At 40.7% G+C, this 14936-nt stretch overlaps 1 protein-coding gene and 1 pseudogene across 1 annotated transcript; both read right to left on the reverse strand.

Annotated features, from left to right (window-relative positions):
• LOC8069454 lies at positions 709-3435 on the reverse strand (annotated as a pseudogene).
• On the reverse strand, positions 3804-7128 carry LOC110436429. Its single transcript, XM_021463528.1, has 4 exons — positions 7122-7128; positions 5080-5466; positions 4196-4449; positions 3804-4094 (listed from the first exon to the last, which is right to left on the reverse strand). The coding sequence occupies exons 1-4, from the start codon at positions 7126-7128 to the stop codon at positions 3804-3806; spliced, it is 939 nt and encodes a 312-aa protein (XP_021319203.1).

Consider the following 14936-nt stretch of genomic DNA (forward strand, 5'->3'; position numbering starts at 1 on the left):
GCACCTGTTTTTACTCCTAGATGAAGAGGCTCAAGTGGAAGCTTGGTTCGGTCTGTTTGGAGATAGTGCTAATCTTGATGCAAGATAGGTGCACGATTTACATAGAACATACACTACAAGGAACCTGTTAATCCATGACGAAAAAAATCTGTCATGGATTGAGCGTCATGGATTAACTCTCGTGATGGTTTATCGAAATCCGTCACAGATTAACGCAATCAGTGACGGTTTTAAACCGTCACAATATAGCCCAAGGCCTAGTTAGCCCAGCCCAAGTCCATTTTCTGTGACGAAAAATAACCGTCACGGATTGATTGCCACATCATCATGGTTGCTTACATGGATGATGACATGGACATTGATTCAGCCCAATTTTCAATAGGCCAAAATCAAAGATGGGCCACATTTTAGCCCAATTTAAGCATTTTCACAGCTCCTCTTCAGCCATTTTTGGCAGCCCATTTTCAGCAACTCTATAGCCCATTTTTAGCAACTATGCAGCTCAAATTCGCCACCAATTTTTATTGCCCCTTTCAGCCCACTCTACATCACATTCAACCCATATACAGGGCCCAATTTCATATATACAGTCCATATATATGGCCCATATAACTACTAATTTCAGCAGCACATCAAATAAAAATTTCATTTTTTCAATCTAATATCATATATATCACATGAATTTTCATCCATCATATTACATCAGTTAACATACAAAGTGCATACACGTTGTAGTTTAAGATGGCACAAGTCAACAATAAGTAGAGATTCCAAGCAATGCATACAAGTCCAGCAGCTTAATGCATGCAGCAGCAGCAAAATACATACATATAGCAGCAACAACAAAATGCAAGCAGCAGTAGAATGCAAGCATTTATAGCTTAACTTGGTCAAAATTGACTTGACACAAGTTAGCAGCAGCAAAATACATGTCGTAGCAAAAGATATGTAGCATCATGCATGAATTAACTTGGTCGAACTTGACTGAGCAAAAGATTAAGTTTTGCTTCCATCTCAGATTGAGTCCTCTTCATCTCCTCTCGGTCCATAATCCTTGCTTTCTCAGATTCTTGCACTTGCTTTGACAAATCAGCTACCTGTACACGCAACTCAGCATTTGCCCTTTTCTCTACTTCCAGTTCTATCTCAGTGTTTTGCTTACTAGATCTAGGCAGGACATCTTGGAACCCCACATTCTGTAAAAACTGATTCTTCTTGGTGTTCTCAGCAAGCACATCACCAACAACCTGAGCTATAGATTTGAGTCTTTCACCTTCTGTTGTTGTAGACAGCTTGTTTTCCATTTGTGTCTAGCAAGCAATTAGTAAACAGGGTTGATGATGACAGAATTAAAAATAAATATGTTGAAGAGCCAAGTCTAAAATTTATCTTACAATAGCCTCCTATACAGCAGGGGCGTAACATTTTTTTTTCTTGCTATAGTGTAACTCCTTGAACAAATCAAATGCATTAGGCTCTTCCTCATTGTATTTGTCTTCCTGGAAATGACATTTATATGCATCAGTTCTAACATAAATTAGTGTTACAGAAACCAGGATAGCTACTAATCAACTTAAAAATGATGAATCCTCCTTTTCTATTGCCTATCCTACTAAGCCGTAACAATGCAACCTACATTTCTACCTGATAAATGAAATTTCTTACTGACTGTTTGAGTGATTCTAGTTAATAGTAACTAAGAAAGTATAACAAGTTGAAGCAAAAAGAAGAAAGATCGAAAGCACTAGTTGCAGCTAGCAACCAGAATGCATAGGTGTATAGGACCATGCTGCAAGTAAGATAAACAATAAGTAAAATGATCATATGTACATGCCAAATCCAAATAGTTGTAACAAATTTACAAACACATTTTCTATAAAATAGCAGTAGTAGCATGTTACAATAGCCTACAGCAGCATGTTACAAACATCTTAATATGGTACAGTAGCAGCAGTAGCTTAACATGGTCATCATAACAGCAGCATGTTAAGAACATAATATTCTTTAAAATTTCCCTTGCATCAAAGTAGTAGTATGACAAGTAGTTGGGTTGCCACATAAATCAATACATCTCAAATTCCAAAGATTATGTAAAGTGAGAAACATTTCAACAGTTTCAAAATTATTGATGAGCTTCATATAGATAGCCTTATTTGCCCCCTTAAGTAGCTAGCAGTTGCATACATTTATTTATATGGTGTTTAACATAGCCCACTTACCAAATTTTCAACATGAACCATGTAGGCACGAGATCCGGTTGTATGATGGTACTTAACATTCCCTCGGTTGTCTTTGTTCTTTTGACACATCTCCTACATCAAAGAGAAAAATACATGTAAGGTTGGTTGTAGATCAGCATGTACAAGGCATCAATCTGGTTTTTCAGAGAAAACATACCATCTTTTGGGGGCTTTTCCATGATTCTAAAAGTTGAATCCACTGTTCATTAGTCATGCATTTGAGAGGAGAAGTTTTTGTAACCAAATGTAGTGGATAAGGATCAAAATATTCTCGTTTCAGCCTATATCTTTGTTGGCGAACTGCAGACTTCATCATCTCAATACAAGCCTTTTTAACTATCTCATCATTTGTATTTATGTCAAACTTGGCCTAATTAAATGGAAGAACATATATAAAAAAGAATATCAACTCAGTAATCTATGGTATAAAACAGTTTACAAACAATGGTTCTTATATTGAGACTAAATGTGGAAAGGACCGGAGAATGTATGTACCTTAAGGTTTCCTATGAATAGATCAACGAACGCAGATGCAGGTTTTTCCTTGTATAGCTTCCAGTGCGTGAGTATAGGCACATGGTTCCTAACTATGATGTTGCATTCAGATGCAAACTTTGCAGCAACAAGAGGAACCACTGGCCTAATATTCCCTTCAGTTATGACAACTTGCAGTTGGCCACGACGTGCTCGGTTTAACCTTTGGAGACCACGTCCCATATTATGTCCCCGGTCCCTTCTCTCTCCCCCTAGTTGGAAATGTACATTGAAATTAAAATTTGTGGGTGAAACAAAGACTAATCTAAGCTGATCATGAATTTAAAGCTTTGCATATAAACATTAATCCATTAAGACAATATGGAATATGGAAAACAGATGAACAAACTATCACCTTCATTGGTAATCCGGGTGTGGTCACCATGCTGGGTAATGCCATCAGCTACGTTAGCCATAAGGGTGTTGTCATCATGCTGGGTGAAGCCCTCTAAAAAGGGCAGCAAGTAAGAAAGCATTCATCATAAAAAAATTATAGAACAACAATGAGAATCTTTCACCTCCATTCTCCATATGGCTGTGCTGATTAGGCTGGTCAATTGCATCAGCCCTAGAGGTCTCGTGACTGTTGTCAAGTAGAGCAGAGATATCACCTAAAATTAATGATAGTAGGGTAAGTTCATCATGTTACCATGTAGGTGCATATCTCTTCTCTGACAGAGAAGGTGGATTTTAATTCACCTAAAGCATACTAGTTTCCGGTATGTTCAGTATATCATCAAGGTTTGATAAGACAGCACAACATGATCAAACAACCATTTACAGGAAAGGTTAAAAGCTCAGAAAGCAAACAAGTAGGAAGCATGGAAAATAACTATATGAAAATAGAATTTTTGATACATGTTGAGCCCACTTTTTAGTGTCAAACAACAGATTTCAAAATTTTGCTGCATAGAGCATGTTACTAGAAAACTGTGATAATTGGATTAATAAATTTTTTATACCTCATATAGTTAAACTTGAAACAGCAGGTTAAACATTTTTTATAGCTGACTCAGTAATGGAATGAAACTAAGTAATGTGGTAGTAGAACTGGCCTTCAGCAGCCGCCTGTGTGCCCTCATCTAAGTTGCCAACAAGTTCTCTAGTGTGGCTCTCATTAGCTCCAGATGGAGGTGGCACACAAATGTCACTTGGTGTCAGGCTTGCATCTTGCTGGGCAGTGTTTTTCTTTGACCTTGTAATAACTCTAGGAGATGTTTGGTCTGCAAAAACTCTCTTGCGAGACTGAAATTTGACTCCACCAGGGCGCATGCTTGTAGTTTGGTTGTTAGTTTTCTTGCAAGTCTTCTCCTTAGAGCACTGCTAGAAATTAAAGCATGGATTAGTCAGCATAGTATTAGAGAGTTATATTGAATTAGGAAGAAAAACAACAAGACTTGACCAGATGGAGGAATTTGCACCTTAGCATTGTCATGATCAATCAAACCCTCTTCACCATTATCATCCTGTAAAGGATCATACTCAGACTCGGAGTCTCCATGATCATACTTGTCAGAATGAATGTCTTCACTTTGATTTTTGTCAGAATGACCAGCAACATCTTCTGCCAAAAGTCGGTTGTAGTAATGATCAGGAAGTCCAAGTTCCTTCAACCTTGCATGGTTCTTCATGCATTCTCTCAAGCGCACCAATTGATATGGATGCAGCGCCGGTTCTAAGATGACAAAAAACAAGACCAGCATATTAATAATATTAGATAGTTCATGACCAAAATAGCACTCCTAAAAATAGCTCACTACAATCAGTTAAATCATTAGTGTGAATACTAATTAGTACTTCATTGAAGGTTAGTGTAATCGCACTAAGTTGGTGGCTAGGTAAAATCACAGAACCCAAAATAGCTCTCGTAAAATACCTCACTGCAATCATTAAATAATTAGTTTGGATACTTAGTTTTTCAGTGAAGGTTCATGTAGCAGTACTAAGTTGTGGAACAACAAAATCACGGAACCCAAAATAGCACTCCCAAAACTACATCACTACAATCATAAATAATTAGTGTAAATACTAATTAGTACTTCAGTGAAGGCTTGGTCTCCTCGGTTGGTCAAATCAGCCACTAAACACAACAACAATTAACAACCCGATTAAAAGCAATCTCAGAATGTATTTTTTTATCATGACCATCTGCACAATCTGGATGCTATTTGTATAGAGTTAGATTACTTAGGCCAGGCTGACAAAACACCTTGTATATTGGATCTCCACACCAATCAACCACAAACATGAACACAGACAGAGACAGTAAATATTCAATAATGAGATGATGTAAGCAACACTATACCTGGTATCCGACGACGCCCTTGTGCTTTCTTTGAACCACACTTCATCGACATCAGTAAATGTTCTTTGAGGCAGCGATGAAGGTGGTGCCGTTCTTGGAGGCAGCGAAGGTGGTGGCAGCGCTCTTGCAGGCGGGTGACGAACCTGGTGGCAACGCTCTTGGAGGCAGGAGCCCTGGCGGCGGGTGATGGACCCGGCGGCGGGCAACCAGGCGGGCTCTGGAGGCAGGACCCCTGGCGGTGGGCGACGTCAACGGCCCTCGAGGCAGGAGCGCAGGAGCTTGATGCAGCGCACCGGGCGGTGCTGCGGTCTGAGATGCAGGAGCCCAGGCGGTCGTAGCAGATGGGTGGCTGTGGACTGTGGAGTGGTGGCTGGTGGGTGGTGGCGGCTGATATGGAAAATGGGGATTTAGGGTTGCTGCTGACCTTATATTTGGATGGAAGGATGGCACAACAAATACCATACTACCCCTGATATGTTAGCCTGATAGAAGTGCAGAATATGGATAGTAGAGTCAATTCGCACTCAGAAAAATTTGTTGTCGCCCGTGGAGGGAAAAGCGGCGGGCCTTTTTCAGTGAAAACAAAGGCTACGCGGGAGAAGCCAAAACAGAGGCCGCGCGTTCATGCCAGCTTTTGTTCTTATCACTCGTTACAACATTTGGATCCTTATTTAAGAAATAAATTAATTTCTTATAATTATAATGATATAAGAAATAAATAATAAAATTGATGCCAATAATGTCAAAGTGGGAGAATAAATAATGAAATTGAATAATGCCAATAAATTAAGAGTCCGTGAATGCCAATAAATTAGTTAAAAAATAATACAAAACAGTGAAACTTAATTAATTTATTGAGCTCTTCTTTTTTTCTTTCAACCTCTCTTAAGCCTTGTAGTAAATAACTAAAGTCCTGTAATTAATTTATTTAGTATAGGTGAAACTTATTTTTGCATGTAACTATGAATTGATTGAATTGGAAGGGTATGTGGTCATCGCAACAATAATAGAAGTAATTAGGAGTAATAATAGAACTTATGGTTGTATTTTCGATCATAGCAATGGACATGTGAATCAACTTATAACTGAAAAGCGATGTGAAGTGGGAGAATAAAGGTAATGATGTGTGTGATCCCCTCAACTTCCTGCTAAGATCTTTCTCTATGATGTGTTCTTTGTCAATTCTAGGACCAAGATCGAACATGGCATCACCACGACCAAGAAGCGGGATCTAAAGGCACGTGGCTTCGTGTGTGCGGGAAGCAGGATAGGCACAATAGCTAAGCAAATGAGGATAGCTATTCAATTCATGCACCTAGATTCACCACGGCCGAGGTAGATAGATCTATTTGAGGCATTCTAGTTACAGTCCCTTCGTTCTCAAATATAAGGTACGATTTGATTTGGTATGGTCTTCAAAAACATATTTTAACCTATAAGAGACTAACTAAAGAGCCACGGTGCGGGAAGAGTCTGGGTCGCGAAACATATGGCGCGAATAGTCACGGTGCCACGGGAGTAGCGATGAGTCAAGTGCTCCACCGGTTCGCATATATGCGCAGCTTGACCAGGTAAATGGCAACTTGCACCCAAAATGTCAATCCAAGATGCAAAACTGCTGGATACATATTTTCGAGATTTTAGCAAAAAAAAAACAAGAATGATAAGAAGAATTTGTACACCGAGCCAAAAGAAGCCCTACCAAAGACGGCCTACAAAAGAATTTATACTTTTCATATTAGAACTTTGGGTATTATTAAATTACCAACATTAATTTAAATCAAGTATCGACCATGATTGGATTGGATTTATATAATGTTGGATGTTGGAGCTAATTCAATTGCAAATTCTCCATTAGGCTCAACTCAAATGTACACATGTTTGGTTAAGTATTATATGAAATTTGAACAATATTAACGTACCATGTTGGAGTCCAGTTTTTAGAGGTTGGATTGGTGTATTGTAGTTTTTTCAAACGTTTTTAAACTCAAATTTGCCATATTTGTATGAGATTTGAGCATAATACATTGAGTGTGGCCCACCAGTCATTGACCTTTTTTTCTTTTCCATTTATTTCAATTGTCTCTTTACCTTATCCCTATCTCCCCACCGCACGTATTCTGCACGCAGAGTCGCACGGCACTCCTCTGTCCCTCACCGCACCGGCGGCCTCCACTCCCTCCCCGCGCCGGCCTCTGTGCCCCAGACTGCGCCACCTCCTCGTCCGGCGGCCTTGCGTTCCCAGCGCAACGGCGATCCTGCCCTAGCGGCCGCGCATCTCGGCGGCAACGGCACCCCCGCGGCCCCGACGGATCACGCTCTGGCGGCCACTGCGCGGTGGCAATCACGCGCTCCGGCAGCCTAGGCTCCAGCGGTCCCCTTCTTCGCCATCATGGCCGCACGCACCTGGGTCGCTGCAGCGGCGCGTAGCTGACGAGCTCGGGTGGCCAGGTCCTGCCATTACTCGATGGCTCACTCCCTGAAACGTTGCTATCTTAATTCTTTTACTAAGTCACTAGCTCCTGACATTTTTTCCCTGCAGTAATTGGTCTAAGTTGCAGGTAGCAATAGCTGCTCTCCAAAAAGGTTGGCAATGTTCAAGCACATGTAGGACAGATGCAGAATGGGCTAGGTGCTGCTGCAAGTGCTGCAAGTTCTACTTTTTGTTGACAAAGATAAATAGATGATTCAGTCAAATTCAGTTGAAATGCCCAAGGAAAATGTGTATGCAGATGTAGGGCTGGTGCAGAATGGACTAGTTGTGAAGACTCAAATTGTCTTGATGCAATCAGCTTGCATATGTGTCAGACACGAAGATGTCAAAGAATATTAACATAGGGCAGGCTGTAGAATAAACCTGTAGATTGACAATTCAGCATGTATATACATTGTGAAATGCATTGTTCTATTGAGTTGTAATGGCTTCATGTACTCCTGTGATTGGCAATGGCCCAATTAAATCACCCTATCTTTGTAACGACTTCTGGAATGAAAAAAGTGACAGTTCTGGCATGACTTCTATAATGACTTCTGCAATGCAAGTGCTAGTTTTGGCATGTGAAGAACTACCAAGCTGTGAAATTTTTGCATTCAACAGTGAACCAAAACTTGAACTAAACAGAAATTATACATAAATTCCATATCTGAACATGGTCTCAAATACAAATTTAGGTCTCAAATACAAATTGGGGTCTCAAATACAAATATGGTCTAAACTTCAAACATAGTGTCCATAGCTGAACATGGTCTCATATACATAGTGAGCCTTACAATAGAATATTAAAACATAAAATTAAAACAGATCCTTGCAGCAGAACAGCTATTCGTCATCACTGTCGACCTCCATAAGTGTGTCGTCTTCTTCGTTAAAGTACTCCATAAGTGTGTCATCTTCTTCATCTTCATCATCAATGACATTCACTTCTTTTCTAGACTCTTTCATCAACCGGGCAATTTCAGCAGCTTGAAAAACAGGGCCTCGCTCATCGTCTCGGTTTAAAGGCTTATCATACGTAATGTCAGAAACTGCTTGTCGCAGACCCTCCTCATCATAGCAGTCGTCCTCTTGATATGCAGCAGCATTATATTGTGCAACCTCAGTCTGACTTACATTGTAAAGGTGCCTATGGTCAAATATCTGTACAACTTGCCAATTTTCACCCAGCCTTGTGTCTGGCAAATAGAAAACCTTTGTAGCATGAGTGGCCAATATAAAACAATCATCCTTGTACCACAGACTTCCAACATTGATACTTCTAAAAAAGCCATCATCTTGAAGTGCAGTCCTCTTCCCATCTAGTTTAAACCAGTCACACTTAAACAAAACTACGGACCTGTCCTCTAAGTTATAGTCCAACTGAATTATCTCTTTTATGTTTCCAAAAAAATCAATTAACTGTCCCTGATGTGTAGCTTGTGACATTACTCCACTGTTTTGTGTCTTCTTGTTCTTGTCACGGTCAACAATGTTAAAACGCACACCATTCACTATGCAAGAGGAATATTTTCTAACTCTCAAATCAGGACCGCATGTCAAGGAAAAGAGATCACCATCCACCTCTTCTGGATTAGTACTATGCAACTTTAAGATCTAGCACATGCATGCAACACAAATAGATCAGAAAATAGAAGTTAGCATATATCAGAAAAATAGATGTTAGCATATATGCAATATATAAGCTGACAATGAACACTAACATGGTTCCTAAACCATGTCTGAAATCCTCATCGAAGCATTCTTTCAATGTTAGTCACCCCTTGTGTCTCTAATTCATCTCTGAACATACTGCAGAAAAATATAAATTAGCATATGTTGGAAGCAAATAGACATATAGAAGTAAGTATATAGAACATACTTGACGTAATTCTCAACTTGTGCACAGTTGTTCAGCACAAACCACACCATTTGATCAATGCCATTTTCATCATATACAAATTCATGTGCAGAAGTAAAATTAACTCCATGCCCAAAAACATCAACACCATAAGCTTCTTCATTGGAGAAACCTTTATTTCTTGGCTCCCGATTAAATCTTGTTTCAACATCATCCATGTATTTGGAGCAAAATGTCAGACACTCATCAGCAATATATGCCTCGGCAATTGAACCTTCTGGTCGTGACCTATTTCTCACATATCGCTTCAAAGTATATAGCCGCCTTTCAATTGGGTACATCCACCCATATTGCACAGGACCCCTGAGCAATGCCTCATCAGGTAAATGTACAGCAAGGTGTATCATCACATCAAAGAAAGCTGGAGGGAAAATTTTCTCAAGCTTCACCAAAATTACAGGGATTTCTTTCTTCATTTCAACCAGCACATCCTTGTTAAGAGTTCTGCTGCACAATTCCCTAAAAAACTTCCCTAGCTCAGCTATTGCTTCATAAATATCTCTGTCCAGATATCCTCTCATGGCAACTGGCAAAATTCTTTGCAAGAGAATGTGACAATCATGTGTTTTTAGCCCTTGTACCATTGTTCCCTCAGCATTTAAACATCTTGAGATGTTGGAACCAAATCCATCTGGAAACTTGACCTCCCGTAAGAAACCACAAAAAGCCTTCTTCTGTTCATTGGACAAGGTATATCTAGCATGAGGCATCTCACATGAATCTCCATCCTCTCTAAATTGCAGCTCCCTTTTAATTCCCAAATCTTTCAAATCAAGCCTAGCTTTAACTGTGTCTTTTGTCTTGCCCTTTATATTGAGAATTGTCCCAATTAGATTCTCACATATGTTTTTCTCTATGTGCATCACATCAAGATTATGTCTCACCTTCAACTTTTTCCAATATGGTAACTTCCAAAAACTAACCATCCGGCTCCAAATTTCCACATGACCCCCTTCACAGTTGGAGCGCTTCCTTTTCCTAGTTCCTTGTGGCTTCCCAGGTCTAATGTCTCTAACTCTCTCCAATTCAGCAAGCAGCTCTTCTGTACAAAATTTTTCTGGTGGATCATTGGTTTTGTGAAGTCTAGCAAACTCATTGTTTCTCCTCAAAGGATGTTCCTTTGGAAGGAAACGGAAGTGCCCAAAATAACCAATTTTGCTCCTTAGGCCATATGAAAGAGGATGCTTGTCACAATGGAGACATGCAAAATAGCCCTTTGTGGTATGCCTTGAAAGAGTGCTCAAAGCTGGGTAATCATGGATGCACCACAAAACTGCAGCACGAAGTTTAAATGATTTGCCACTAATAGCATCATGAGTATCGACACCTGTCCAAAGCTCAAGTAAATCCTCTACAAGAGGCTCTAAAAATACATCAAAGTCCTTCCCAGGTGATTTCGGACCTGGAATAAGCAAAGCCATCATAAAGTTTGACTCCTCCATGCATTCCCACGGAGCTAAGTTGTATGGCACAACAAGCACAGGCCACATGCTATATTTTGTGTTCTTTTCTGAAAAAGGATTGAACCCATCAGTAGCTAGGCCAAGTCTAAGGTTTCTTGCATCCTTTGCAAAATTTGGGTACTCACGGTCGAAATCTTGCCATGCTTCACCATCAGCTGGGTGACTCATAGTGTTCTCAATGGGTTGTCGCTTTAACATGTGCCATTGTGCCGCTTCTGATGCTTCTTTGGTCGAAAACATCCTCTTTAGTCTAGGTGCCAATGGAAAATGCCGCAACACCTTTTGTGGAATCTTCTTTCTTTCTGCATCTTTCCATCTCGAGAGACCACAAACCGGACAATTGTCATGCTTGGCATATTGCTTTCTGAACAACACACAATTATTGTAGCACACATGTATTGATTCATATCCAAGACCTAGTTCCTTTAGAATACTTTTTGCTTCATCATATGATTTTGGGAGTGTATTGAATTCTGGGAAAGCTTCAGCCAATAGCTTCATATGAGCAGAAAAAGCAGAATTGCTAATCCTATATAATGACTTCATATGGAGAAGCCTTACCACAAATGAGAACCTTGAAAATTTGGTACAGCCAGGATAAAGTTGACGCTTTGCCTCTCTCATGAGAATTTTAAGAAATGACTCTTTATCACGAGGTTCTTCAGTACCAACTTGATTTTCTATATCTGGTCCTGCTTGTGCCGCTGCAGTATGTAGGTCTCCTAAAATTCCTTCCAAACGATCACCATAGTTGTCATCCTCCATCATACCTATCCCATGTGTCGAACCATCATCATTTTCATGCATATCAATAGGATGCTCAATAACATTGACATCTAAGCTCTCTCCATGATGAATCCACCGAGTATAAGTAGTTTCATGCCATTCATTAGGATGTGCTTCTTCACAACAGCTTGTTTTAGGTACTTCTGATTAAGGCATCTGCTACATGGGCAAAGAATTTCAACATTCTCATTGAACTTTCCCTGAATGAAACTCATAAACTCTTTGACACCATCGATGTATTCAGGAGAAAATAGTCTGCTATGCACCCAACTTCTATCCATCTAATCAAACATTGCAGATAAACTAAAATGAGTAAACTGCACCAATTCAAATGCTACATCCAACAAAATCAACAAAAAAAATAGAAGAGATATACCTTGGCTGTTGGTAGGTGTTAGGTCAGGCAGATGGGGATCTCCTCAGGCAGGAGGTAGCTGCTCAGTGATTGACGATTTCAGGCGTGCTCGAGGTTGTAGGAGTCCGCTCAACAGTTGGATCTATCACCAGGTGGACGCATGCCCGCACTCGGCATCTCTCGTCGGTGTGGCAATAGAGGGCGCCGGCTGCAGAGCTACGGATGGCTTTGGACGACGGCGGTGATGTGTGATGTCGCTGCTTGAATGGTGTGCAGCGGTGATGCGGGATGATGCGGCAAGCGAGGAGGTGACGTTGCTGGACGGCGCAGCAATGGTGGGCAGCGGCAACGCGGCTCCCTCCTAATCTCGCCGTCGGCGGCAGTGTCGAACTTGAGTCGTGAATGAACTCTCGACTGGGTGTCGGGTGCTGGTTGAGGGAAACTTACTCGTACATATACAGAACAAATAAAAGAAAGAATCAAGATTGTGCACAACCAAACAACTAGTCTAGTGGTAATGCTGGGTCTTAAGACCTGGAAGGTGCTGGGTTCCAAACCCATTGGGTGCACTATTTTTTATTTTTCTTTGCACTATATAAATGATAAAGGGTTCTTTCGCAAAAAAATATATAAATGATAAAGGGCCTATTGCTTTGGGCTCACTAGAATGACAAATTTAAAATTATACACTGTGACGGTCTAAGATAAAACCGTCACAAGTTAGCGGGCTGAGAATATCCACTCATGCACATCCATGACAGAAATAAGAATACCGTCACAGATTATGCCTACCAATGACGGTCTCATAATCTGTCACTGAGAATCCGTCACGGATTAACAGATTTCTTGTAGTGATACCATATGCTTGGAAATCAATTTGGATGCACCCGATGGAACTCCTTGATGACGTGTGTCATATGGAATCTTGCTTTGGTCTGTTTAGAAACAGTGTTTGTTTTGGTGCAAGATATGTGCATGGTTTGCGCCTAATGCACCGTAGTCTAAGAAACCATTTTGGAAGCACCTGTTGTACTTCGGTGAAGAGGCTAATGTGGAAGCTCGGTTTGATCTGTTTGGAGATAGTGCTAATCTTGATGCAAGATAGGTGCATGATTTGCAAGAAACATACCATATGCTTAGAAATCAATTTAGACGCACCCAATGGAACTCCTAGATGTCGTGTGTCATATGGAATCTTGCTTTGGTCCGTTCGTAGATATTGTAAGTTTTAATGCAAGATAGGTGCACAGTTTGCGCCTAATGCACGGTCTAGGAAACTATTTTGGATGCACTATTTGGTACTCCTAGGTGGAGAGGCTCAAGTGGAAGCTTGGTTTGGATAGTTTGGAGATAGTGCTAATCCTTATGCAAGGTAGGTGCATGGTTTGCATGGAACATATCATATGCTTGGATATCAATTTGGATGCACCCGATGGAACTCCTTGATGACGTGTGTCATATTGTTAGTTTCGGTGCAAGATAGGTTCACAGTTTGCACCTAATGCACCATAGTCTAAGAAACCATTTTGGACGCACTTGTTGGTACTCCTAGGTGAAGGGGCTCAAGTGGATGCTCGGTTCGGTCTGTTTGGAGATAGTGCTAATCTTAATGCAAGATAGGTGCACGGTTTGCATGGAACATACCAAATGCTTGGAAATCAATCTGGACGCACATGATGAAACTCCTAGATGACGTGTGTCATATGAAATCATGCTTCGGTCTGTTTGGAGATAGTGTTAGTTTCTATGCAAGATAGGTGCAAGGTTTGCACATAATGCAGCATAGGCTAAGAAACCATTTTGGACGCACCAGATGGTACTCCTAGGTAAAAGGCTCAAGTGAAAGCTCGGTTTGGTCTATTTGGAGATAGTGCTAATCTTGATGCAAGATAGATGCACAGTCTGCATGGAGCGTACCATATGCTTAGAAATTAATTTGGACAGACCCGATAGAACTCCTTGATGAAGTGTGTCATATGGAATCTCCCTTTGGTGTGCTTAGAGACAGTATTAGTTTTAGCGCAAGAAATATGCACGGTTTGCGCCTAATGCACCAAAGTCGAAGAAACCATTTTGGAAGCACCTGTTGGTACTCCTAGGTGAAGAGGCTCAAGTGGAGGCTCGGTTCGGTCAGTTTAGAGATAGTGCTAATCTTGATGCAAGATAGGTGCACGATTTGCATGGAACATACCATATGCCCAGAAATCAATTTGGATGCACCAGATGGAACTCCTAGATGACATGTGTCATATGGAATCTCACTTCGCTCCGTTTAGAGACAATGTTAGTTTTGGTGCAAGATAGGTGCATGGTTTGCACCTAATCCACCATAGGATAAGAAACCATTTTGGATGCACCCGATGGTACTCCTAGGTCAAGGTGCTCAAGTGAAAGCTCGGTTTGGTTTTGTTTGGAGATAGTGCTAATCTTGATGCAAGATAGATGCACGGTTTGCATGGAACATACGATATGCTCAGGAATCAATTAGGACGCACCTGATATAACTCCTTGACGATGTGTCATACGGAATCTTGCTTCAGTTCGTTTAGAGACAATGTTAGTTTTGGTAGAAGATATGTGCACGGTTTACGCCTAATGCACCATAGGCTAAGAAACCATTTTAGACGCACCCGATGGAACTCATAGTTGAAGAGGCTTAAGTGGAGGCTCGATTTGGTCCGTTCGGATATAGTGCTAATCTTGATGCAAGATAGTTGCACAGTTTGCATGGAACATACCATATGTTAAGAAATCAATTTGGACGCACCCAATGGAACTCCTAGATGACGTGTGTCATATGGAATCTCGCTTCGGTCTGTTTGGAGACAATGTTAGTTTTGGTGCAAGATAGGTGCACAG

Source organism: Sorghum bicolor, chromosome 6 (assembly GCF_000003195.3).
Source record: "Sorghum bicolor cultivar BTx623 chromosome 6, Sorghum_bicolor_NCBIv3, whole genome shotgun sequence".
Classification (NCBI taxonomy): domain Eukaryota; kingdom Viridiplantae; phylum Streptophyta; class Magnoliopsida; order Poales; family Poaceae; genus Sorghum; species Sorghum bicolor.